The sequence below is a fragment of the Microchirus variegatus genome (genome assembly GCF_963457635.1).
Source record: "Microchirus variegatus genome assembly, chromosome: 2".
Lineage (NCBI taxonomy): Eukaryota > Metazoa > Chordata > Actinopteri > Pleuronectiformes > Soleidae > Microchirus > Microchirus variegatus.
In genome coordinates, this window is record NC_139803.1 from 40,195,273 (window position 1) to 40,217,715 (window position 22,443).

The window sequence follows — 22,443 nt, forward strand, 5'->3', positions numbered from 1 at the left end:
ATCAGTAGTGTGTGTGAGTACCTGCTGTGTGACTGTGACTGGTGGACACCTGAGCCAAATAGAGATGAGCCACCAAACAGGCGCTGTTTGACTGTAAACCAATGGCTCCTGAGAAGGTGATGACCTGGAAAAGGAAGGAAAAACACACTTTTGACCCATTTTATCCATCGATTTCCACAGCTTTTCAACGACTAAAGGGAATTTTCATCACTTTCAGGCCTGTTTATTGACATTTTAAACAGGTTCTGTAACGTTTCCAGGTTTTTCAAGGCCAGTTACATGAATAAAATGTGGTATTAGGGTAAAAATAATTTGAATAATTAAAGTGGGGTACACTTTTCATACTATTTTGGACTAAAAAAGAACAAGGTTTATCCTCTCGGGAGCTTAAATACCCACATTTTATATAAACCTGCTATTGCTATTTTGAATTTAAGCCATTATATTGGTGAAACAGCTCTCCTGAGACTGTATCAGGTCAGGATTCTGTAAAAACTGTGTGTTTTAAGTGTTTAAAATGAACAATAATGACATTATTTCACAGTTTTAACTCGAAAACCTCTTTAATCACTTTAAAAATGTGTGTCACGTACCTGCGTGACGGCTCGAATGACCTCGTTCAGTCTGCTCTGCTGCTGAGAGGAAAGCTCCAGCTCACTTTTTAGCTGCAAAACAACAACAACAACAACAACACACAAAGTTAAACGATGAGCGGATGTGAGTGGTCCACATGACAATATTTGACAATATTTGGTGAATAATGCACTAAAACAGAGGGTTTGACACTTTCTACGACATATTTAAGTACAAAGTGGCAGAAGAATCCATTCCTTTGCTCATAATAAAAATTAAAAACATGTCTTACCTGGATGAGGTAACTCTCAGATCCCACCAAAGCCACCAGGCCGTTGACAGCAGCCAGTCGCTGCATCGTGGGACAACCCTGAAACACAGAGACGTCTCAAATCCTGATGGTGGATGTTTTTACATATCTGTAAACCACATGTTCATGTGTTCATGTTCATGCTTTCATACCTCAGCCAGAAGGATTTTGATCCAAGCAGCGAGCAGGCGAGGGTGAATGTCCTCTGCTTTACCGTGACCGGACACCGACAGACCGTGGACGACCAAACCAAGAGCCAGAGAGAAACCTGGAGTCTGGACACACACTCTTATTAAAAACTAGGTAACTCTAACTTTAACTGGTAAAAACTAACTTTAACTGGTAGAAACTAGGTAAAAACTAACTAACTGGTAAAAACTAACTTAAACTGGTAAAACCTAGGTAAAAACTAACTTTAACTGGTAAAAACTGAGTAAAAACTAACTTTAACTGGTAAAAACTAAGTAAACACTACCTTTAACTGATAAAAACTAACTTAAACTAGTAAAAACTAGGTAAAAACTAACTTTAACTGATAAAAACTAATTTTAACTGATAAAAACTAACTTTAACTGATAAAAACTAACTTTAATTGATAAGAACTCCCTTTAACTGATAAAAACTAACTTTAACTAGTAAAAACTAGGTAAAAACTAACTTTAACTGGTAAAAACTAACTTTAACTAGTAAAACCTAGGTAAAAACTAACTTTAACTGGTAAAACCTAGGTAAAAACTAACTTTAACTGGTAAAAACTTGGTAAAAACTAACTTTGACTGGTAAAAACTGAGTAAAAACTAACTTTAACTGGTAAAAACTAACTAACTAGGCGTCAAAAATGAATACTAACACTCATTCATGTACAGTCTTTTATCAGGTTTAAATATAACTGACCTGCTGGCTCTCCTCAGTCAGAGTACGCAGCGTGCTCATGGCCTCCTCAGCTTTAGCAGCATCGATGAGGCCTCCACTGAAGGCTGAGACGCTCACACACGCCACGGTGTACGCCAACACCTGCACAAACACGTTCCACCACAACAACATTGTCACTGTTATTAACCTTTTTAAAATCTGTGTCTGTGTTGCTATAAAAATATGATATTAACTGTTACTGTCCAACCTCTTGCAGCATGCGTCCATGTCCGCCGCTGTCCTGCAGCTTGGACAGCAGTTTGTCCAGAGTTCCCGTGACGTGAAGGTGCTGCTCCTTCTGTCCACTGCTGCACAGAGCTGACAGCACCAGACCCAGACCCAACATACAGCCAGTGCTGAGGAGGAAGACCAGAGGAGATGATGATGGAAAGGGAGGACGACGGAGGAGAACGTCAAGAAATAAAGATAAATAAGACAAAGAAGAAGAAAAAGGTCATGAAGGCTGAAGACGGAGCACTGACTTGTATTCCAGGTCAGGATTGAAGGAGCAACGTTCCAGAGCGTCCAGAGAGCTGAGGAGGAGCTCAGTGTCCTTCTGAACAGAGACGTCACTGAATAACACACACAAACACAGTCAGTGATAAATCAGTGCGTTTGATTCACTCCTCTTCAGATAAACAAAACCTAACCCGAGGCGTTGGTGGTGCAGACTGGACAGCACCATCCCCAGCCCGAGGCCCGAGTGGAACTGGACGGCCTGGGAGTCGTCGGCGGTGGGCGATCCGGGCAGACCGGCCCTCAGAGAGGACAGAACCTGGGCCACGCCGTCCTTCTGCCACACCACCAGCACCGGCACCAGCAAGGACAGAGCCAGGCTGGCACAGGAGCGAGCGATGGCACTCGCCGTGTTCTCGCCCGAGTAGGAACGCTGAGGAACACAGAATCCAGAGAGTGATTTTCTTCTGCAGCAGAGTCCATAGAGAAAATCACTGTTTTTAGCTTGTGAGAACACAGGGGCAGCTGGTCGACTGCTGCCATGTTTGGAAAGTTTGTGTTACTTGTGTAATTATTAAGGTTATTAAACACCCAAGAGACAGAATAACACATTTAACCATACTGATGAAGACAGCAGTGGATCAACACCTCCTGTGTGCCTTGATGTAAAATCAATGATTTTCTCTATGGGATTTGGTGTGGGAGAGACTTTCCTGCTAGAAAATAGGATAAAACATATTCTTAAGATAGTTTTCACTTCAGCTGGCGTGGATTTTATGAGGTGAGCTGTTGTTTTTGAGCACAGTCAGCATTAGCTGTTTTTGTTAAAGAACCCACTCTATAAAACATGAATTAAAACTAACTTTAACTGGTAAAAGCAAGGTCAAAACTAAATTTAACTAAAAACTGACTTTAGCTGGTAAAAACTAGCTAAGAACTAACTTTAACTGGTAAAAACTAACTTTAACTGGTAAAAACTAGGATAAAACTAACCGTTACTGGTTAAAAACTAACCTTAACTGGTAAAAACTAACTTTAACTGGTAAAGACTAGCTAAAAACAAACATTTACTGGTAAAAACGAGCTAAAACTAACTTTTACTAGTCGAACGAGCTAAAAACTAACTTTAACTGGTAAAACTAGCTAAAACCAACTTTAACGAGTAAAAACCAGCCAAAAACTAACTGTAACTGTTAAAACGTAACTTAAACTAGTAAAAAATAGGTGAAAAAAATAACTTTAACTGGTAAAAACTAGGATAAAACTAACCTTAACTGGTTAAAAACTAGCTAAATACTAACATTAACTGGTAAAAACGGGACCGTACCTATGTTCCCCGGGTCCTATGTTCCCCGATTTGTATGTGACCGGGGAACATAGGACCCTTTCTCTAAACCTAACCCTAACCCTACCCATTTTCAAAAAAGGGTTTGGAAAAGCGGGGAACATAGGACCCGGGGAACATAGGTACGACCCCGGTAAAAACTAGCCAAAACTAACTTTAATGAGTAAAAACTAGCTAAAAACTAACTTTAATGAGTAAAAACTAGCTAAAAACTAACTTTAACTGGTAAAAACTAACATTAACTGGTAAAAACTTGCTAAAAACTAACATTAACTGGTAAAAACTAGCTAAAACCAAATTTAACTGTTGAAAACTAGCTAAAAATCAACTTCAACTGGTAAAAACTAGCTAAAACCAACTTTAACGAGTAAAAACGAGCCAAAATCTAACTTTAACGGGTAAAACTTAACTTTAACTAGTAAAAACTAGGTAGAAACTAACTTTAACTGGTAAAAACAGTTTAAGAAAGTAAGAGAGAGCGACTCACATGTAAGAACCAGGGGAAAACCTGTCCTCTGGCCTTGTAGCTGCTGCACATGATGCTGAGCAGCGTCTCCAGGACCATGGACAACCAGCTGGCTGTGGGCACAAACTCTGGTCCGGCCTGAAACAGTCAAAGTCACTCAGTCAACAACTTTGTTGTTATGATGATGACACCAGGGACAAAGAAGGAAGCGCTAATGAAGGATTACCCCGAGGCTGCCGTCACTGTCGGCCGGCAGGTTGCTCTCATATTTAGCCAGGACAGCGGCTAAACTGCTCAAAGCCAGGATGGAGTTACCCTGGACTACAGGACTGTCCCTGAAGAAGAACATAGAGCATTTGGGATACCGATAAAAAACAGTATTTTAGATCTTCCAAAAATGTAGAGAACTCACTTTGTGGCAGCTTTGATGACGTCAGTCAGCTGATCTCTGGCCCTGAGGAAGGACAGATGTAGGAAAATAGACAGATTTGAGCGCCATCGTCGCCCAAAACTACACACCATCAAACTAGGTCTTTGTTATGGGCAGAAATGACATACCGTGCCTTTAAATCACTGATTGAATGTGTGTGTCAAAGTGAGTCTCACCACATCCAGGCACAGTGCTGCTTGTACTGCAGCTCCTCTGCGTTCTCTCTGGCCTGTTTCTGTTGCATCTCCAGGTCAGCACGTCGACCCTGAGCACATTATTATATACTTTTAAAGGGCTTTTTAAGGTTTGGATGAAGCAAACATTCAATAATTACAGCAGATATAGAATCAAAAACGACCAAGAATAAGGTAAACCTGTAAGACGGCGTGGAAAACTCGGTTCATGAAGCCCCTCCAGGCCTGCGGTAAGAGCAGAGCTCTGTGCCATTCAGACGGCTGAATGTTCACCTGCGTGAACACAATAGAGTGAAGGAGTTAGATTTCACTGTATGTTAATCCGTGAGGTTTATATACCGCTGTGTTCTACCTCATGGATGAGAGCAGCCAGGATCTGCTGGTAGCTGCGGCTGCGGCTGACGAGGAAGCGGTCGATGGGTTTGCCGGCGCGGTCGGTCTGCACGGGCAGCTCGTAACTGAGCAGCAGTCCAGCTATAACACACACACACACAGTTATTCCTCTACTATTTTTATTTATTTATTTATAAAAAAAAACAAAAAAAAAAACAATATAAGATTATGGTCAGCAAGAGGAGGCTCGGTAGATTTATCCAAAAATCTGATTTAAATGCAGAAGTCAGAGCTTTTATTCTGAGAAAAAAATGACACTGGGTACAGTCTGAGGCAAATTTTCATTCATTAATTTTTTTTAAACTAAGAAATCTTTTAAATTTGCAATTTTTGTATAGTTTAGATTAAAATAAATAAGATTCATAGAAAAAAATGAAGATATTATGTTTTTTTTGAATATTTCACACCATCATATTAAATCGTTTTTTTGGATTGTTGGAGATAATAATAGGTCATTGGTAAATTCATTCAAAAATCTGATTTATTATTATTTTTTAAATGGGATTTTAAATTGTTTGGCTTTCTTCAAAAAAAAATAAAAAAAATAATGACAGTCATTAAAAAATTCAGAGCTTTTAATCTGAAAAACAGATCAAAGAGCAGATTTAAGACACTGGGAACAGTGTGTGGCAAATTCAAGTTAGTTTTTTAAACCAAGAAATCTTCTAAATTTGCCATTTTTGCCTAGTTTAGATAACAAGAAAAAAAGATTGATAGAATAGAACAAAGGTTAGCCTGATTAAGATATGATGTTTTAGCCCAATATTCAATAGCTAAAATACTATAGGTCTGTGGTCAAATTGTCTGGATTTATTCCAAAAGATGACAAAGTCATTCAGAATTCAGAGCTTTTATTCTGAAAAACAGATTAACTGAGTCTAAGAGAAGATTTAAGAAACTTGTAACTTTTTAGACCAAGTTTGTGCCATTTTTGTACAATATGCAGTAATTTAGATTATAATAAAAGAGGATAATAGGGAAAAAAAAAGGTTTTGCCTGATGAAAATATGATTTTCTTTATAGCCCAAGATTAAATATCCTTTGAAAAACCCTGGATTTAGGTTCCTAAAGGACGTAGAGATGCAAGTTCTGCTGTTTCTTAACATATTGACAGTAAAAAAATCTGTCAAATCCTCCTCAAACAGCACATTTCAACATTAGAGAGGCGATTCATCACCTGCGAGTCCCGGCTTGAGTCCAGGCTGCTTGTTCTTCTCGTAGGTCCTCAGCATGAACGACGGGATCCCGGCCACAGTTTTACCCTGGTCCGATCGCAGGTTTCCTCCCCTGAGGGCGGAGAAGTAAACGCCGCGCGGCATCTGACTCATCTCTTGCCTCACCAGCGACGTCAGGAAGAGCTCGAACGCTAAGGATCCAGATTAAATATCAGCGAGGAACTCTCAAAAACCAACACATCTGACTGAAAAGGTCGGAAAAAACGAGAATCACCTGGGAGAACAGAGACTGGAGTCAGATTCATCAGCTTCACATAAGAAGATCCTGGTACAGAGAGATCTTTCTCCTTCTCCTCTTCCTCCTCGTCATCTTCAGGACTCACAGGAGGCCTGGCCTTCACATCAGACAGATGAAGCAACATTTAAACGTCCTCATTTCTGTTTATTCTGAGTGACGCGTGTTAAGTTTTTCCTTAAAAGGACGTGTTTTAATTTAATTTATCATTATCAGAGTCAACAATAAAGACAAAAATATGGAAAAAATATGATAAATTTGATCTAATTACAATATTATTTTAATAAATAACCATATATGGTGCCAGGACCTATGTGTTTTCATAGGATTTCATTCTATTTGGCAAAGTTGCAGTGATTTTCTCTTCATTTTAATGCTCTATCGATAGATTTAGCCTAGATCTGAATGTAACTACACAGTAAAACACTTGTTTTTTTGTTCTATGTGCATATGAAATAGAAGACTCTTGACTCTTACTGCCTCAGGAAGGAGCGTTGTTTTGTGGACGGCTTCAGGAAAATTTGCCAGAGCCTTGTAGCCGCAGTTGGCCACGTCTGGATCCTGATACACACAAAAACACACAAAAACACACACAAAAACCATCATGGGTGAAGCCATGACTGTTACAGTGACAAATAATAACACAACAACACTTTAAAACACATCCTTAAAACAGGTGTAAACACACACCTTACTAAGAGCGTAATTCCACAAAAAGCTGACCACTTCCTCTTTGAGTTTCTGTGAAAAGAAACAGTTTAAAATAAGACATTTAGGTCTAACTTTACAATAAAAAGTGACTTTTTCTGTTACCTCATAGTCCTCTGACTTAACAGCGAGCTGAGGAACCAGAGCCAGAAGCTCGGCGACACCTTTGACCATCAGCGGACGCGAGTCGCAGCTGAGCTCTGGACCGAGACGTCTCCACGTGGAGACGATGTCCACCACCTCGGCCCGACACAGCTCCTGTAGTCCCTGCAGGGCCAGAGCCGCTGGGGTTGCCAGGTCTGGTTTAGTACTGCACTGGTTCAGAGTGTGCGTGATGGCGCCCAACATGTCGCCTCCGTGCTGGTACGGCCTGGTGGTGAAAGACAATAATACTTGTCAATAAGACTAAATATGGCTAAATATTTCAAGTCAAGTTTTTGAATTGCTGTATCTATATGTAAATAGTCTGAATGGGGGGTTTGTGGTGTTTCTAAGCATCCAACCACTAGTTGGCAGCAGCTTTTCAGCCATTTGACTATCCATATATACAGACCTCTCCCTGCAGATGTCTCTGAGACAGGCAGCTCTGGCCAGAATCTGCTCCCACTGAGCGTCCTTCCCCATCACCGCCGCCGCCCGGCTGTCCTGCTGAGCCAGCAGACGCTGCAGCTCCGGGTAAACTCGGTCCTGGGACCAGGGACAAATATACAGTACTCAGCATAAGACTCAGGGCCACAACCATATTTGTTTGTTTTTTTTATGCCTGACTGCGATCACTGACATTTGGATTGAAATTATGTCAGTGAAAGTTAATTTACATCTATTTTTTTTACTACAATTTAGTATGTCGTCCAAAATTGGACAATTTTTTTTGTCCAAACTTTGACAAAAAAGTCATACTTCAGTATGTCGTCCAAACTTTGACAAAAAAGTCATACTTTAGTATGGCGTCCAAAATTTGAAAAAAAGTCATAGTTTAGCATGCCGTCCAAAATTTGAAAAAAAAAAAGTTTTGTCCAAAATTTGAAAAAAAAAGTCAAAAATTTGAAAAAATTTTTTTCCAACATTTGAATTTTTTTTTCTCCAACATTTGAATTTTTTTTCTCCAAAATTTGAATTTTTTTTCTCCAAAATTTGAAAAAAAATTGTCCAAAATTTGAAAAAAAAAATTGTCCAAAATTTGACAAAAAAAGTCATAGTTTAGCATGCCGTCCAAAATTTGAAAAAAAAAAGTTTTGTCCAAAATGTGAAAAAAAAATTGTCCAACATTTGAATTTTTTTTTCTCCAAAATTTGAAAAAAAATTGTCCAAAATTTGAATTTTTTTTTTTCCAAAATTTGACAAAAAAAGTCATACTTTAGAATGACGTCCAAAATTGGACAAAAAAGTCAGTGTAGTATAGAATATAGTAAATATAGTTACGTATATATGAGTCAATGACTTCTCATAACGTGTATGTAATAATCACGCATGTACTGAATAAACCGGGTTTTCTGAGTCCTTATTCAGGGTTTAACTCCAGGTTTAAGAAAGCCAGAGTCGTGTCATTGTTCAAGTGTCAGAGTAAGTGACACTAATTACTTCACACTTTAACCTGTAAAATGTATTATTTTAAAACTGTAAAACACATATTTATCTGGATAACATCTCTTTTTTTCCCCCCCCAATATGAAGCTGACCTGTTTCTTCCAGAGCGCAGTCATGAGGCGCATGACCACAGCTCTCAGCTTGGGGGCGCTGGCGAGCATGTGCAGAGTCTGAAGCACCAGGGGAACGCAGAGCTGGAACAAGGAAGCACATGTTAACGGGTAAACGACGTTTTTGTAACAAACCGGTCATATCTATACAAACAGAGATTAGGGTGAACTATAATCTGATATGGAATTGAACATTAGTGGTGGTGTATGGTTGGGATTATGTCAATAATAACCAAGTTAAGTATTAAAACAGTTAATAAAAGGAGAGTGCATGGTTTTTAATGACGAGTGTGAAATTTTATGACACAATATCATAACGTTTGTGACGTGTGTGTGTGTGCGTAAGGGGCTATTAGTAGTTTCCTCCAGGGTGCGACTATAAATTTTGTCATCTACTATAACCATAAATCAAGTCTGCAGCCACCTGTGAATTATATATATGAATTTATATGAGGCATAATCCAGATTAAACCTCTCCTTACGTGCAAATATAATAAGTTGTGTCTGTTTTTTTTGCATATGCTTGGAAACAACTGTAATCAAAATAATTTACAGACGTTTTTAAATGAAGAAGTGATGGATTTTGATGCCAAAAAGTGATTTGTGGCTCCTACGTCATAAGAGGGTTGTATTTAAAAAAAAAAAAAAATTGAAGCCCCGTTGGTGAATTCTTCTCTCAATCTCTGTCAGGTTTGGACAAAACCAGGACAGGAGAGGGCAGAGTCGCCCCCTCGGTAAAGCACCTTGTGAGTCCCGAGGTTCGGCAGACAGCGGATCACAGCGTGAGCCCGGAGTGGATTCGTCTCCTTCCCTAGTTTGAAGAGCAGAACGGGGACGAGGGAGGGAACCTGAAGAACACATGAAGAAAACATGAAGATGACAAACGGGTGAAGGACAAGTCGAGGGACAAAGAAGGAAGTGGAGCCTGTTCCAGGAAACATCATCTATACATCCATTAACGTGTCCGACCATCTACCCATCTTTGTATCCGTCCATCATCTACCCATCTAGTCGTCAACTGTTTTGATCATCGATGCATCGGTTTGAGGCTTTTTTTCATGATCAAAACAACGATTTCTGATCGTTTCAGCATCTTAAAGGGACACAGTGTAGTATTTATGGGTTTATATAACCCAAAATCCACTTTTTTATACACATTATGTGCTCCTGCATTGTCTAGTCGCGACATAATAGTTTTTGTTTCATTTTCGTAGTGTTTCAAAAAGTCATGTTAAATAACATGGTCGCGGGCCGCTGCTGCATTGCCACCGTTAGCAGCGAGACGACATGTTTCTACCGGAGCCTGTAAGGACAAACGCAAATCAAGCGTCGCTTTTTCTTGTAGCGGAAGTCCCGAGCGGATCTTTTTACGCGTTTAGAATGGAGGACCACGCGTATTTTACAGCGGATAAAGGAACACCAGCCCCTGACCGTACGCCCGCACCACGGAGAAAGACGACGTGGACGACATTTGACCAGAGGGGGTGAGCAGAGGAGCAGTTTGTTGTTGTAAATTTCAGCCTCTCCTCTAGATGTCACTATAAACTACTTATTTCACCTTTAAATGTGCATATTTTCTTCATTACTTTGCTCCACATCAACAAAGAAATCATTAAAAAAGTGAATCATTTTGGTTTGTGGACAAAACAAGAACATTGGAGAACATTTCCAGGTTTGACAATGGACATAACGATTAATGGATTAATCGTGAAAATAATGGACAGATTAATCGATTCTGACAATAATCGTTAGTTGCTAGTTCTAGTCAGGAGCAACACGGGGGTTAAGAGTCTTGAACCTTTGAGTTGAGAGATCTCTCATATCTCATCTCTACATCCATCTATCTATCTTCACGTCTGTCCATCATTTCATCACCTGTCTCTCAAACCTATTCACCCATCCATCATCTAACCTGAACATAATCCAGCAGGATGACGCTGAGGACACAGATACGATTGTGTCCACCCCCTCCCCCCCCCCGCTGTCCTCATGGTCTGAGTCACAGTCATGTTCCACGTCCTCGTGCTGAGGACAGAATATAATCCAGTCTGGGTTATTTTGGACACTTGTAACTGCAGCGTTACAGCCTTAAATTACCATAAAGCTGCTCCCGCATCTCAGGCTGTTGCATAGCAACCGCTTCACCTGCATGGTTTGACAGACGTAGAGGAGAGGGAAGGAAATAAAAGCTTTCCTCGTTGTTGTTTCCGCTGATCCTTCTATCACAAAACACATTCCCCCTCCCCCCCCCCGAAATGAATATATGATAAACAATAATATATCTATATATATAATATAATAACAAAGACATAAGAGGTGCTCGGGGCTGTTTGTGGCAGATGTGTGAGAGAGGAAGTGAGAGTCAATGGGATTCAAATATGCCGATAACCTTCCACCGGCACACGGCAACGGGCTGCACAAAGTGGCACCGTGGGAGCAATTAGACCAGCGGGGGGGAATATTCTGAGGCGTCTAACAAGGCCCAGTAATGAGGAGGCCGTATAACACCATGTGATATTTCACATCATCTTCTGGAGCTTGTGACTCTATTTAGAGTCCCAGAGGAGGAGGAGGAGGAGGAGGAGGAGGAGGAGGAGGAGGAGGAGGAGAGAAGTCTGTCAGTTTAGACTCCTCTCTTTTATTCTCTCTTTCTTTATAGAGCTGCAGGAAACACAGCAGATTAAGATTGAGATTCTTTAAGAATGTACAACAAGTCAACTTCACCTTATTTGTAATAAACAACACTGTGTAGTTTCCTCAATTTCTACTTCCTGGTTTTAATTTGACGGTGAACAAGTGATGGTTTCTAAAAAAAAATTTAATTTAAAATGAAAAACAACAACAATTGTCAAACTGTTGAGTAGATTATGTGGAACACTTTGACGCAGAGTTAATACTTTGTTATGATCATCACTCACGTTTTATTGTGTGACCTGTTTATTTGTGTCGTATTATATATATTTATTTATTTATTTATCTCTGATGTACAGCACTTTGTTTCAGCTGCTGTTGTTTTTAAAGTGCTTTATAAATAAAGTTGGATGAATTGGATCACAACCTATTTCGCTGTCAAATCATGTCAACCCATTTTTTTTTTTTTTTATAATTTAAATGGTGTATTACGACTATTACTCATTGATTAAACCCAGCCACAGCTTTTGCAATAATCGTTTGATGATCGTTCTACTCAGGTTTCTTAATTTAAATTACCCGTGAATATGACTGGACGTGCTGCTGATTTAAAAGAAAACAAAAAAAACGTTGTTTGAATGTCGGAAAAACTTTATATTATTCATTTTTTTATCGGATGTTTTGTAAAATCAATAAAAACAAATTGCTTAATTGACTTAAACAACTTGTTTAAGTATTATCGATCAGTAATAACTTTCAGTGTAATAAAAAATCAACGAATCTGCGCGAGAAGTTGCACTTCTGCAACTCAGACAGAGAGAAAGCTCCACCTAGTGGCTGAGCGGGTGCATGCGCATGTTTGAGCAACGCTATCATGACCTGAATTTTAACAGCAACGGAAAGGGGACCGTGTTTTGAGGTAATGTGTCGCGAATGACGGCCTCTGCTGCCACCTACTGGCTTTATTACACACTGCATATTAAAAGGGCCACTTCAACCTAAATACATTTTATTTTTATTGAGTAGTTCCCTTTAAAGACAATAAAAGTCCTACTCTGCCCCTGCATCTGTGTCAGGTGTTTGACTAAAAGATCAAGATAATTTACGTTCATATGTTATGAGTTTTTACTTTATGTTGGGTTTATCTTTATAAATATATATTTTTTCGGTGACTAGAAAGTAAGAGCAGAGCTGTAAGGAGGATCATCTACCTGGCAGGGGTCGGCCGCAGCGATCGCCTGGACAGCGTCCAGAGCCAGCCGGCAGACGTCGTCTTCGTCGCCGCTCGACCCTGCGATGAGATGGCTCACGATGAGAGTGAGGGAGCCGGGCACGCGCTGGCCGGACGACGACGTCATCGACGACACCGCCGAGCCGACCGACAGCAGCCAGGCGGCGGCGTGCGCCGGATCGGCCGTGACCGCGCGCAGCACGGAGAGAGCGGCGGCGAGCTCGCTGTACCAGGGACTGAGTGGGAGTGGCGATGGTGAAGCAGCAGTCTGCAGAAGACAGAAAAGATGCTTATTCACAAATTCCTTTCTTTATTTTTAAACGTATACTATAGGTTTGATAATTATCTATAATAAGGCCAAACATTTATACATTCTCATGTTTTAGCTACTCAGGATATACGATACAGGTCCAGAGCAGCTGGTTAAAACACAAACGCAGCTTTATTTAAACATAATAGAGATAAATTCCCCCATTTTACACATGGCACAATATTTAACTGTATTTATAACCAACCCTGAGCTCTTTGTGAAGAGATATTTTAACACCACCTGTGTCCTCATCTATCTGCACTCACACGTCTTAATAGAAATGAGCCAAAAACGCTCGTTAATTGTGACAAAAAAAGGGAATCCCAAAATATACTGGCATAAAATCCCCCAGAGGCTAATTAGGCATTGGACGATTGTTCCAAGATGGTAAATCCCTTCTTTTGTGCTTCCAAAAGTGTGGATAAACGCAGAGAAGAAAAGGTGTCGTTACCTGCGCAGGTTTGTGCGTCTGTCGGCTGATGTTGCGCAGCAGGCCGTCGGCGAGGCTGCGGTTGAGTTTGTGTGTCCTGCGGTCGGCCAGAGGCTCGGTGAGAGCCGAGCACGTGAGCAGCTGCAGGACGGGGAGGACCAGGACCGGGCTCAACCAGGGCGACGCCTCGGCCTCGTCGGGAACCAGACTCAGAGCTGAAAAAAAGACGAGAAAGGAGAGAAAATACATGAAAAAGCACTCACAATAAACTGAATGTGATGAATTTTCAATTATCAAGACAATCATGGATGGAGAAAGTCCAGAAAATGCAGTCTAGATCACCAACATACAGTCCTAGGGATTTTTTTTTTGCCACAAAGGGAGATTCCAGCACCTCATAATGTACAATTTCACAAAAAAATATATATTATACATGCAATGTGTATGGTAAAGTCATAGTAGTGTGTTTTAGTAAAGTGTTGATGATTTCAGGACAAAACAAATGTGACATTTAATTGTCAAATTGCCCCCGTACCTATTAAAGTGACAGGCAGACACAAACATGCATTTATTTCACCATTAGGTTGAAGCTTTTCCAACAGGAAACAAGCTCCTGCACCAAAGTCAAAAGTGAAAATCAGCAATTTTTCCATCACAGCATTAGCTAAAGCTAAAAATGCCTTTTTTCTTCATGGACTTTGGTGCGTGAGAATGAGCAGTTCACAACGTCAAGTTTCCTTGATGGTAAATTGCAAGATAAGGCAGCAAACGTATTCTTTTTTTCACTGAGAGCAACTGGATTTTTGTCATTAATGACACATTCCTGGTGGAATGCTTCATCAAAAACGCCATAATTAGCTCATTAGCTGAAGACAGTTTTTACCCAGATTGAGCAGGCCGCTCTGCTGAGCTGCAGGGGCCTCCAGAAGGAGCAGGGCCAGCCCCAGGATAAGCTCGTCCACTGGCAGCTCCTTCACAATACAACAATAAAGCGTCACAGTTAGTCAGTATTTCCATGAATATACTAGGATTCTCCTGGACCCGACACTGATATTGTTGTCACCTGTTGGCAGGCAGGGAGGAGCTGCTGCAGCAGTTTTAGAAGCGGTCGACAGTCTCCGTTCAGGCCGAGGCAGAGCTGGCAGGCGCAGAGGAGGTGCAGGAGGAGCGAGGCTCTCTGGCTCCTCCAGCGCTCCTCGGAGCTTTGGTGAAGAAGAGCCTGGAGCAGAGCGCTGATGAAGGCACACAGCTCCAGCACGGCCTCCACGCTGTCCACCTGTCAACGACACCGTGATTACTCCATTCATTTTGTCCTCTATAACCACCTCAGGAAGTTTAAAGCTCTAATATGTAAGCTTTTTAGGCTTAGAACATGTGTAATCTCCCGAGAAAATTCAGTCGAGTACTTCTGACTATAGTTTATTACCCTTTTTTAGTCACTAACTTTAATAGGTGGGAATGCTGAGTCAGCATTGTCCACCATTTTCTTGGTTTGCCAACTCCTCCTACAGTTCAGATCAAAGTCAGACAAAGATTATAGTCATTTAAAATGGGTGAAAAGGGCAAATATTGTATAAAATGAACAAACAGCAGAAAAAAATTGGATAGTAGGAGGAATTTCCTGAAGGAGGCAAACGTTTCCACGTATGAACGGTTGAAAAGTAGGAGATAGCAACCAAAAAAAACAGGGGACACAGGAATAGTGATGATAATTTACAGTGATTATTCCTGATGCTGTTCCATGCATCTTTGAAACCAAATTTAAAAAGGTTAATACAGAAAATATTCATTTTTATTACGTTATTCTGCTTTATTTACGTTTTTTTTTAAAGAAATTGTCCCTTTTTTAACTAATAAACACTCATTTTCAACAAAACAGCTTTGCTACTAATAAAAATGTCCAAATCATTTATTTTTGACAGGATATTGTCAGCGCTAGCAATGGTTGCTGGGCTACAGTTGCTCTTTGTGGGCGGGGCTTAATCACCTTTGATCCTTTTAAGTTGTTGGAGGGCGGGACTTAATGACCTTTCGCCTTTGTTCCTTTAAAGTGAATAACAAGGCAAACTAGGTGTTGAGCCAAGGAAATAGGATATACAAACTGCCGTCAAGGGAAGATGAGGAGGACACTATTCTTCATTTCAGCACATCCAAACTGCCTGAAATGGAAAAGGAAAACTTCAAGAGCCAACACTACGACATGTTCGACTGGGACAACGTCCTGTCGACAAACACGGTGGTGAAAATCCCGGCGCTCGCCTACAGCGACAAATCCTCCTCCAGCACCTCGTCCAACTCGTCGTCCGAGCACCCGACGTTCGAGTCGCTCTTCGGCTCCATCTTCCCCTCGCTCGGCGTGCCCAGCCCGGACGAGGTGTGCGAGAAGCCCGTCGAGACCAAACCGCCGCCCACCAAAGACACCAAGGAGCCGCCGAAGCCGGGGTGCCCGCTGCAGAAGCAGAGCGCGGGCACCAAGCGGCCGCAGTGGGCCGGCGTCAAGCCCAAGTGGGTGAAAACGGCCCAGGCCATCATGAAGAAACGCAACACGCAGCACGGCAAAGGCAAAGGGCGCAAGAGTCGCAGCGGCAAGCTGAACAGTAAATCTTCGGCGGCGAGCGACGGCCCCAGAACGAGCGTGACGGATTTTTTGACGCCCGACACGTCGACAAACGGAGACGAGTCTTCGACGGGGCAAGAGAATATCGACGAGGCGGCTCCGTACGAAGAAGAAGTCGACGACGACGATGAGGGCAAAGGAGAGGAGTGTTTCAACATTATGGATGTAATGCAGTAAAAACACAAGGACAAGTCAGAGCTGACCTCCAGAGATGGTTCCTTCCAGTGAAGTCTGGTAAACCGTTGCCTCGACAGCCACAGACAATCTTTAGATGTCGTGTCCGTGACTTGGAGGTGTTAATCATGTCAAACCTCCGTCTGGACTGAGATACACTGGATACACAATTCTAACCTGCACTGTTCTAATGGATGGGATTTATCAAAGTCAAGTTTGGTTGTAATCACACAACTGTCCACCGAGTCGCTTGAGAGGCTTCGAGCGAGCGCAGTGCAAGACTTTGGTGACGTCTGGACGGGAAATGCAAGAGATGATGGAAGTAAATGCGACAGATTCTTGTCCCACTTCTTCTTCTAATTAACAATAATAGTAATAATTCCCAGAGGTGCAACGCTGCCCTCTACAGTTCAACGTCCTTAATCACACGTCTACACTTCTTTATCCTCTCCTTTATCCTACAACCGTACAATTGCCAACCTCTGGAGAAATGAAAAGAGACGAGGATGCCGCACATCTTCCTCCTTTGATCAGTGTGCAGGTTACCGTGGCAACCATCGTAGTGAAATTACACTTGAATATTCTTTGTTGGCCAATAAAACAACAATGATCGGTGAGGAACAGGAAACTTTGATCCGCGATGAAGAAGGAAGGGAAGAACTTGAAGAACTTATTTTTGACTTTGTTTGGATATTGAAATTAAAAAAGTTAAATATATAAATATATATATATAGGATTTATATTGAATTAACCGAAACTTAACTAGTTTTAATCATTATTTTGACTGTGGGACTGATGTTTGTTGACAGTATGCGACCGCTAATGTATATATTTTTGTAAATATGCAAGTAAGGTGTGTTGTTTTTTTAAATATATATATATATATAAATGTGAAACTTCTTAATTTCCTTCGATTAATAAATAATGAAACTGCCTTTGCATGATCCAATTGCACCAAATCGCAGTATAGGATTGTGTTGGGACTGTATTAGCAAATGCATGTCACTGCGACGGCAGCTTTAAAGCGAATACATCAACACTTGTGGGCATCAATGTCCCATTAGAAGAAGATATTATGTGGTCTCTGGATTCCCATCGATGCTCAATTTGTGCACGTTTTATGGCAGCGATACAACTCTGTGCTGTCTCTCTGGATGTTTGGTCATCCGTTAGTTTGTCCCAAAGCTATGGACTATCTTCACTTTTTATGAAACTAGAGGCGTTACCTGCTAGATATGCTGCTGAAAAAGCACATAAATGGACTTAAACACCACTTCGTCCACCATCACTAAGTCACCTGCATGTGAGGAACCAGCTGGCAGAGGCAGTGCAGCACGCCGTCGGACACCGGGGACGACTCCTCCTCGTCCTTTTCGCGGAGGACCGACGCGGCGCGTGGACGTGTGGGCAGCAGCACCCGGAGGAGGCCGTGTCGCAGGAGAGCGTGCTGCGGCTGCTGCTGAGGCTCGCAGTACAGATACTGCAGGAAGGGCTCCAGCATGGCCACGTAGGCTGGTTCATTGCTGCAGTGATAATAATAATAATAATAACATATACGCATAAATACGTTAATAATAAGCAGTTTTAACCTGACAGAAATGACAACGTTGCAGCCTTTTCCAACAGTTTGTGTTGTTTGTAACTCCCCAGACCAAAGTCCGTAGAGAAAATCAGCGATTTTATATCACAGCAACACGCAAGAGTAGTTGCTACCACTGCTGTCTCATTCTTTAAATTCAAATATGATTTTGTGACTTTGTGTATTTAAAACACTTTGTTTGCATTTGATTCAGTAACATAAAGTTAGCAAACAACACAGCGGTAGAGCAACAGCTCCTGTGGCCCTGCAAGCTAAAAACGCTGATTTTGTCTATGGACTTTGGTGCAGGAGGGTTTTACGGTTTAGAAAGTTGCTTTGTACTTAAGCCGACATAGATTTTACTTGATGAGCCTTTTGTTATGAGGCTGAAGATTTATGTGATAAGCCTGATGAATAGCACGTCAAGCGTGCATTTGTCATTTACGGTGAATACCATGATGAATCGAACATTCTTCACAGACACCTTTGGAATGCGTGCACCCTCAGGGGTGAGAGAGAGAGACTCTGAGTGCTGAGACTAACCTGTCAGCGGCCTGCTGAATGAAATCATCCATCTCCAGGAGCAGAGCGGGCCAGCAGTCCACTCTGTTCTCCAGGGCCGTGATGTATGGATGAGGACTGTTCCTGTAACGTGACGGTACAGAAAAAAGTCATGACTACACAAAAAAGCCCACCAACACCTACTGTACACAGTGACTTTATGATCTGTTATACGGCCTCCCATATACATACACTACTGTTCAAAAGTTTGGGGTCACTTAGAAATGTCCTTATTTTTGAAGGAAAGTCACTTTTTTTTCAATGAATATAACATTAAATGAATCAGAAATACACTCTATACATTGTTAATGTGGTAAACGACCAATGGAATATGTACATAGGTGTATAGAGGCCCAGTTCCAGTGCTCTAATGGTACATTGTGTTTGCTAATGCCGTTAGAAAGCTATTGGATGATAAGTCAATGTCTTGACTATATTTTCAATTCATTCTGCAACTCTTTTGATGAATAAAAGCATGATTTTTAATGGAAAACACAAAAAATTGTACAGGTGACCCCAAACTTTTGAACGGCAGTGTACCTCAGGTAAACATTAGTGACTGGTGAAAGGCATTTAATCGCGTGTGTCCGTTGACAGGCTTCCAACTAGGCAAGAGATATAATCGCTAAATAAAGACAGTTTATTATTTATGACATAATAAGAAAGGGGGCAGCCTTTGTCATTATCTACCTTGCTTTTGCTTGATTAGCACATTGCATGAGCCGAATATAGCCGAAATAAACAAAAAAATAGCTTTGGGGTAATGACCGAAAAGAACGAGATCGCAAATACAAGCTACCGAAATTAGCTTCCGCCGCAGGAAGCTAATTCCTCCACGTCGAGAGAAGCCAGCTGAGGTGGTTCGACATCTGGTTAGGATGCCTCCCGTAAGCCTCCCTGGGGACGCGTTTCGGGCAAATCCTTCCGGGAGCAGACCCCAGGGTCGTCCCAGGACACGCTGGAGGGATTATATTTCTCGACTGGCCTGGGAACACCTTAGGATCTCCCTCTGGAGGAGCTGGCAGCAGTGGCTGGGGAGAGGGATGTGTGGGCTTCCATGCTAGCTAAGACTGACCCTGGATTAGCTTCTCCGTCATAGTTTTGGCGGAGCACAGTCACAGCCACATGTGTCACTTCAGAACTTGAGTTCATCCTTTTTAATATTGTCTATGTTATTATTTGATACTACAAACAATTCAAATTCTCTCCTCATAAGATATCCTCCATCATTCTTGTATGAAGTGCAAATCCATTAAGTCCAGACAAAACACTGGGGGTCAAATCCAAGGTGAAGTCTCAGTGTTTTTGTTAAGAGTCCGGGCTCACAGACAGGCCAGAGGTCAACAAACAGGGTCAGTGTGTGTGTGTGTGTGTGTGTGTGGGGGGTTAGGGTGAACACACATGAGCTCCACTTATCCACTGCGTTCTGTATCAATCATCACATATTAGAGCGTAGGAAGGAAGCTCAGTGACATGGAACATGTCTGCGCCTGTGGCTGCATACAGCATGGACTGAATTCCTGTGTTCAAGACAGAATATGGTGTTATCTGACCATCTCCACAACCCCCCCGTCCTCCTCAGGTTCCCTGTAGCTGTCTCCAAACCACCAGCGTCAATGCAGCGCCCATCCATCAGCCTCTCACACAAAAGGGGAAAAAGACAGGAAGTCAAGGCAGAGAGACGTCCCCTCCTTTCCTTTTGGTTCAACTCCAAGTTCACCGCTGAATGAAAGCTGCTGCACAGACAAATGAGCCAGGTAGAATATCTGTTGTTACACCGAACTTCCCGTGGACGTCGGGTTACAGCGACAACACGAACCGCCGAGGTCACGTCACGGTTCAGCAACGTGACAAAATAAGACAAATTCGATGATGGAGGCGGCAGTGGATCAACAGCTCAACTCAACTGTGAGCCAGGATGTGAAACTGCTGATTTTCCTCTATGGACTTTGGTGCAGAGGAGTAAGCAGTTTAACAGTGAGATAAAGCTGCCAAATATAATGAGATATTCTAAAGCTGTACTGCATAATGACAGTCGGAGGCAAAAGAAACGTTGTGCGAGTAAAGCGAGACACCCGCTAACAGGTTGGGGTACGATTAAAAACTAGTACTACGTTATCGCACATTAACGCACGGCGCGTTTCCATGACGACTGAACGGAAAAAGACGTGAGTGACCTCATGTTTACGTGACTCCCGATTGTTAAAATGAGTCTCTGAAGTAACGCTAAACTTTAAAAACAGAGGCACACATACGCAGTACACAGGTACGCTGGTTCGTTGTAGCGCTGCTCTTTACGTTTCATAAACAGAACGCTCCAGTTCGACTGCAGGCGCGCTAACGGCGATAAAAAGGAGCTAACACAGCTCACAGAGCTAACTGGTAAACGGTGCCTGGACTCTGGTGCCGCGGCACGTAAACATGAGGTCACGGGCGTCTTTTTGCAGTCAGTCGTCATGGAAACGCTTCATGCGCTAGTGACGCCGGTGCCCAGCACTATTGAAAACACAAAGATGTGTCCATGAAAAAAGTTGCAGAAGTGAATTCTGCTGCCTCTGCACTGCTGCTATAGACACACAAACGCTCCCTCAGTCAAGTCTGATAGTATTGCTTGACGGCAGCTTTAATTAACTGACATTTTTCAAAAATATCTATCAGTATTTGCTTCCACGTCAGTGCCGGCTGAGTCGTTGAGGACTGGAGACTCAAATCATTGTCTGCTTGTGACCTTTTCTTTGTCCGTTTAAGCTAGGACACTCGCGATAACTATCCAGACCCGTTCTAAACCAAAACACAAAATGTTCTGTTCCTGATTCCATGAAAAAAGGCCTCAGGCTTGAATCATTACTGCTTTATCTAGCTATATTCGGTAGCTTTATTGCATTTTAAAAAATGCGCTAATGACCTTGTCCGTGTACCTGAGCACACAGAGCATGTGGGAAAGCCTGCAGGGGACAGCCAGGGCCGTGAAAACACTCCAGAAGCCACATCAACGGCACATGAGAAATGAGCCGGTGTGGGGCGGACGGAGCCCCAGAACCTTCCCCTGATCCTGCTGGGCGTTCGAGTGGCTCGGAGTCTCGGTGGCAGATTGCGCGGGGCAGCCCGCGAGCAGACGGTCAACAATGGGCACCAGTGTGCATCCTCCATTAATCCCGCAGCATTTACAGTTGCCCAGCGGTGCCAGGTCCGGCGACCAATGACAGGCCAGACTGCCAGGCCAATGGCGCCACCCTGCTGCCCTCCGCACATTCATCTTCCCACCGGGGGAGGGCTCAGACCGCCAGACAGACGCAGACAGCGGAGACAGCGATGAAGACGGAATGAGAAAGAAAGGGGACAATGGGGAAAGGAAGGAGCAAGGACGGGGATAGAGCGAGGTTAAGAGGGATCAAGCGCGGAAAAAGAGGAGAGGGGGGGAAAAAAAAAACAGTGAGTGAGGAGGGAGGAAGGGAACGATGGTGGAAAAAGAAAGAGATAAACAGACAAAGCAGCGCAGTCTTTTTATCACCCGCTGTAACTGATTAAGGAGGCCCCCAGGTTCTTGGCAGAGGTGCAGAAATAAGGCTGGAAGGGGAGAGGATGGGGGAGGAGGGGGAGGCAGCAGCGTCCATGCTTCAGCAGGAACACACTGTATCAGCCTGGGGTGATAAACCCAGTTAGAGAACTCCTGCCGCCCCCCCCCCCCCCCCCCCCGCCCCCCTTTTCTCTGAAGAGTATCTGTATCATCTGTATTGTTCGTCACAATCCACCTGTTCTCTTTTTCACTGGAAAACCAAGTCGTAGCGTTTCAAAACAAATAGCAACCAGAGGGCAAATCACGCGGCTAATTAACAAGCTACTACTAACCATAGGATTGTCCAAGATGAGTCGATTCGTTGCAAAAAAATACTTGAACGGTTAAAAAAACGTGTTAGGAACGAACCGACCTTACATGCTGTGTAATTAAATAATTA

At 42.4% G+C, this 22,443-nt stretch overlaps 1 protein-coding gene across 1 annotated transcript in view; it reads right to left on the minus strand.

Moving 5' to 3' along the window:
* The window catches only part of focad (focadhesin), a gene marked incomplete at its 5' end in the record, with an annotated part of 31,310 nt that overhangs the window by 5,783 nt on the left and 3,084 nt on the right, over positions 1-22,443 (minus strand). The window contains 28 exons of the mRNA XM_083885842.1: positions 22-124; positions 594-665; positions 866-943; positions 1,036-1,158; positions 1,778-1,897; positions 2,004-2,151; positions 2,278-2,367; positions 2,446-2,684; positions 4,084-4,200; positions 4,289-4,397; positions 4,475-4,516; positions 4,669-4,757; positions 4,867-4,959; positions 5,039-5,160; positions 6,257-6,445; positions 6,529-6,649; positions 7,027-7,110; positions 7,240-7,290; positions 7,363-7,627; positions 7,811-7,944; positions 8,937-9,038; positions 9,698-9,802; positions 12,797-13,084; positions 13,578-13,771; positions 14,440-14,527; positions 14,620-14,832; positions 17,645-17,870; positions 18,470-18,571. Of these exons, the coding sequence (XP_083741968.1) occupies positions 22-124; positions 594-665; positions 866-943; positions 1,036-1,158; positions 1,778-1,897; positions 2,004-2,151; positions 2,278-2,367; positions 2,446-2,684; positions 4,084-4,200; positions 4,289-4,397; positions 4,475-4,516; positions 4,669-4,757; positions 4,867-4,959; positions 5,039-5,160; positions 6,257-6,445; positions 6,529-6,649; positions 7,027-7,110; positions 7,240-7,290; positions 7,363-7,627; positions 7,811-7,944; positions 8,937-9,038; positions 9,698-9,802; positions 12,797-13,084; positions 13,578-13,771; positions 14,440-14,527; positions 14,620-14,832; positions 17,645-17,870; positions 18,470-18,571 (3,707 nt within the window). The remainder of the gene's footprint in view (positions 1-21; positions 125-593; positions 666-865; positions 944-1,035; positions 1,159-1,777; positions 1,898-2,003; positions 2,152-2,277; positions 2,368-2,445; positions 2,685-4,083; positions 4,201-4,288; positions 4,398-4,474; positions 4,517-4,668; positions 4,758-4,866; positions 4,960-5,038; positions 5,161-6,256; positions 6,446-6,528; positions 6,650-7,026; positions 7,111-7,239; positions 7,291-7,362; positions 7,628-7,810; positions 7,945-8,936; positions 9,039-9,697; positions 9,803-12,796; positions 13,085-13,577; positions 13,772-14,439; positions 14,528-14,619; positions 14,833-17,644; positions 17,871-18,469; positions 18,572-22,443) is intronic.